The following is a 5,000-nucleotide window of genomic DNA, read 5'->3' as shown; positions in this document are numbered from 1 at the left end:
GTATAAAGTGCTTAAGTGCATCAGGATGAAAATGCAGGGCAGCACTTCACTCTGAGTAGCACCACCCAGTCCTCCTCCTCCGCAACAACAACAACAACAACAACAACACACACACACACACACACACACACACACACATACACACACACACACACACACACACACACACACACACATACACACACATACACACCTTCCGCCCTTATTCCAAACAGCCTCTCCTTATTTGAACCATAACAGGTTGCTAGCCTTCTCTGGCAGAGAGGCCGTATGCTGAGTACGTGGGCCAACTGCCAAACACAAGCATGTCTGTAATCTATAAATCATAAGACGCCACTGGCCCAAAAGTTCAACCAGTGACAGGATTAAATAAGAAAAGACCTGAGAAATACACTAGATTGACAGTGTAACTCCATCCATTCCCCTTCTCTCCTGTGTAGTACCTTTATCATTTTTTTAACAGCTTGACCTTCTTATGAGATGTCAGGCCCTGTCTGCTAGTGTGTCTTATGGATGGCTCTATTTCTTTCAAGGGGTGGTAAATTATTGATGTCCACAGGCTAGTACCACACTGGAAATAAGGCTGGAAATAAATTGGAAATCAACGTTGCTTTTACCCTTGATGACTCTTAATCAAGTGTGTCATGTTGAATGTCTTGTTTTTAAATGATGATTTAAACTAAATACACTAGGCTACTGTACTGTAGCTAATGGCAGAGGCTAGGCTACTGTACTGTAGCTAATGGGAAAGGATCAAGCTTTAACCTCTGGGGTACACCTGTAGATCTGAGAGGATTTGATAGGTGGAAGTCATATGGTAATAGCTCTATCTTGACCTCTGATTAGCTCTGTGGAAATAATGCTTCCACCTATCAAATCCTTTTGGGGAGTACCTCGGTGATAGGACCCTGGGTTGGTTTTATATTCCTAAGTGCCTTTAAGTGAGGTGTTTTGGAGTTGAGGCTGTTATTGACCATCGCCCCCCTCCAGATCCCAAAATCTGCAGCCTGACCCCTAATGGACACCTGGAGCTGACTCCCGTATCGTCAGCGAGGGGGGTGTACCCGAAGGACTGTCTGACCTTCACCCTGGGGTCACGTAAGAGCAGCGTGATGAGCCTGGGCAAGGCCAATCTGGAGCAGCGCTCCTACTCACTGGTAAAGCCCACCTCACACACATACACACACACACACGCACACACACTCACGCACGCACGCACGCACGCACGCACACACACACATACACACACACACACACACATACATACACATACACATACACATACATACACACAAACACACACACATAAACACACACATACACACACATACACACACACACACACACACACACACACACACACACACACTGGCGTCATGTCTATTCACATACTGGTTGTCTTAGATTTACCTAAATCTATTGGTTTGGCTTATTGGGTGGGTTGTAATAACATCCCAGAAAGGCTTTTAAAAACCTGTGCCTGCCTGATACACACCTTCATATGAGCCCTAGATTACCCTAGGTGTAAATCTACCATATCGCGCCATTATTCCCCAGACTTTCGACGAGTACCTTTAATAGATGCTATTAAACATTCTTGTCAATTTAGCAGGCTGCTTCGGGGTCGCTCAGCCACATAATATTCCAGGAGTCTTCACTCCAATAAGCATTTCCTATCACAGGGGGATTTCTGCTCCCAGCGTTCCAAGACTGAACTCCCCCTACGCCCCCGTGCCCATCGAGCCGAAGCCTCGGTATAATACGCAGCTCAGCTCTCTCGGCTTCCGGTCGCCATAGCAACCCTTGTTAATTGCAGGTGACGTGTTCGATTCCGGTTTTGTGTGAGAGAGAGAGAGAGAGAGAGAGAGAGAGAGAGAGAGAGAGAGAGAGAGAGAGAGAGAGAGAGAGAGAGAGAGAGAGAGAGAGAGAGAGAGAGAGAGAGAGAGAGAGAGAGAGAGAGAGAGAGAGAGAGAGAGAGAGAGAGAGAGAGAGAGAGAGAGAGAGAGAGAGAGAGAGAGAGAGAGAGAGGGAGATTAGGTGTACTGATACTTGTTAACATTGGAGGTGACTGGGCCACATCTGTCTGAAAATCTGCAGCACCTCTGCCCACTTCACTGGCTCCCGGTAGCACCTCGCAGATTCAAGACCCTGGTGCTCACCTACCGAGCAGCAAAGGGAACAGCCCCTCCCTACTTGCAAGCAGTGGTCAACCCCCAAACCCCTGCCCGATCACTCAGCTCAACCACCTTGGCTGGCCTCCTGGCCCTGCCACCTCTACATGGATGCAGCCGTGGTCCTAGTCGGTCACAGCTTCTCCCTGTCCTGGCTCCCCGCTGGTGGAACGAGCTGCCCACTGCTGTCAGGACTGCAGAGTCACTACCTATCTTCCGCCGTAGACTGAAGACCCATCTCTTCAGGCTCCATCTTAACTGCCCTTCCTAAGACCTCTTCATCCCCTCTACCCCCCTGTACAGTTTCCTCTGAGAGAAAAGTAATAATAATAATAAAAGAGAAAAAAGAAAAAAGAAAAGTAATTCTTCCTTCTTCTCGCGTTGTGACTGCCAATGGCCCCTGGTCCTAGCATAGATTACTTTTTCTTATGATGACTGATGGATATGATTCACTTCTGACAAATGCGGCAGAAGACAAATAGCAGAGAAACTCGCTCCGAATCAAAGCAGACACGTTTGCTACCATCACGTTGGTAGATAGCTAGCAGCTAAGAAGGAACATCACTATGAACATCTAACTGCATGTTTATCACAACATGCTGATAGAACATCAGCATGCTAAAACACATAACTACACATAATTAGATGATCACACAGTCCTTGCTTTTGAACACGTCCTGAAACTTAAGTTTGTCTACAAGCGATGTGACATGTTCTAATGCTTTGGTCCTCATGTCGGGATCTGATGCAACGATCAGACTTTTCTTTCGAAAAGAGAAATGAATACATTTCTGCATTGTTGTAGATCAATGACACATCGCTAGTCAACTAACACAGCTTGTTTTGTGAGCCTGCTGACAATGTAAAGTAGTGTTCTAGTTAACTAGGTAGCAGTGGGGATTACTCACCCAATCCATTGCGTTGCAGTATTTTGGCTTGACTAGCGAGTTTGTGTTGTGATTCTCAACAACGTTGAAACGTAGTTCTGTGTTTCAAAAGAAAAGTCTGAACGTTTTGATTGGTTGCCGACATGCGGACCAAAGCATTAGAACGTGTCACATATCACTAACCCGGTAGCCTGAAGCAGGACGGGGGGCGATACAGTGAATCCAATTCTCAAAGTATTTAGTGATTCTAAAACTGTGGTTTGTTATACTGAGTGGGCTCTTCAATACTTAAAGTTTCATTTAAAAACGTTATTGAGCTTTTAGGTCATTTGACATGCAGACCTTTTCACCAGACCGTGTCACAAATGTATTTGTTGTAAGTCGCTTTGGATAAAGGCGTCTGCTAAATGCCCAAAAAAGTAAATGCAATCTGTAAATGTTAAAGTTAACTGTTTTTATATGTATGATGGTGTGCAGACCAATTAAAAATGAATTGCAATTATGTACAGGTATGTGACGCTAAGCCACGAGAGACAATGGTTTAAGTAGCGTTTGATGTTCTCCTTCTCATCAGAAGTCTATCTGAAGAAGCTGTTTTTTCTGCATTGAATTCTTCCTGACGGGTTTTGATATGTCTATTCACTGAAGGGTGTAGCTACTTCTCTGTCTCCTGACGGCAGACATCTTGACAGAGTTTACATTCATCATACGCTCCACAGGGGTTTCTATGGAAACCGCTGTATAAATTTACCAGTTTGGCTGCAAATAGAAGACTGTGATTGTCGTCACGTACAGCACTGTACGTTCTAAAGTAAAACATGCAATTATCTTACTGGGTAGCTTTAACCTCTGGAAAACTGTTTGCAGCCTGACATGTTCATGAGAGTTTTCTGTGAAAGTTCACTGGAAAATCTGTTGACGGTTTATTTATAAATGGCTTATAGGGTATCACTATAGTTTGTTGATTATTATTCGGCATAATGCATAAGGGCTGTAATATGTACTATACTATGTCAATAGATACAAAAACAAATTATTTATGCTGTCTAAAATAGACAAAACTGAAGTGTTTTGTGTTAGTGTTTTCTTAGTGTTTATTCTTCTTCTTCTCATAGCGCCTCGGACGCAGTTCCCAGTACCACCACTGGGGACACCCCCCTCCACCTCATTCTGCATGGAGCCGCAGGTAGATATGATAATCTACTTTATCATATCATTAATCCTTAATTGTTTTATGACTCCCTTATTAACCTTTATTAATTCTAAATTAAGTCTTTCTTGAGGAGTGATGAAGGTGTTATTAATGTGTTATTAATACTTTATGACTACCCCAGGTCCAGTTGGAACAGCCTAGGCCGGCCCTCCAGGGGCCTGGGGATGGGGGCCAGAGTGGTGGGGGGTAGCCTCCGCGTCCGCAGTGCCCAATCCCACCACTCCTCCTCCTCCTCCTCCCACCCGGCCGAGCACGAGTCCCTCCTCTCCCACCCTGCTCTCCACCTCCCCCCTCATCCCCTCCACCACCTCCACTCCCTCCGGCGCCACCAGCACGCCTTCTCTTCTCCCAGGAGGGACCGCCGGGCCCTCTCCCTGGAGCTTCCAGAGCTCCTCCGGGTCCCGGGCCAGCCGCCGGCACACCTCGACCCCAGGAATAGGAGCGTGTCTGGGGGTGGGAGCGGCGGAGGAGTGGGTGGTGGTCTGGAGCACCATGATTGTAATGGGAAGGCCCCCGGTCCTCAGAACCAACTGGTGGGGGAGGTGTTCCCCCAGCTGAACATCAGCAAGGACAAGTCAGACCTGGACGACGAGACGGACTATGTGAGTGTGAATGGACAGACAGATAGACAGACAGACAGACAGACAGACAGATAGACAAAAAAATATACAGACAGACATACAGAGAGACAGATAGAGAGAGAGACAGATATACAGACAGACAGATATA

At 46.2% G+C, this 5,000-nt stretch overlaps 1 protein-coding gene across 1 annotated transcript in view; it reads left to right on the top strand.

Annotated features, from left to right (window-relative positions):
* Positions 1-5,000, top strand: part of LOC308149898 (voltage-dependent T-type calcium channel subunit alpha-1I-like) — a gene marked incomplete at its 3' end in the record, with an annotated part of 119,872 nt that overhangs the window by 73,836 nt on the left and 41,036 nt on the right. The window contains 3 exon segments of the mRNA XM_080522778.1: positions 991-1,157; positions 4,174-4,244; positions 4,393-4,873. Coding sequence (XP_080378904.1) covers positions 991-1,157; positions 4,174-4,244; positions 4,393-4,873 — 719 coding nt within the window.

Source organism: Nansenia antarctica (assembly GCF_963989245.1).
Source record: "Nansenia antarctica genome assembly, chromosome: 2".
Lineage (NCBI taxonomy): Eukaryota > Metazoa > Chordata > Actinopteri > Argentiniformes > Microstomatidae > Nansenia > Nansenia antarctica.
Note: the sequence above shows the minus strand (reverse complement) of the source record. Positions and strands in the feature narration are given on the sequence as shown.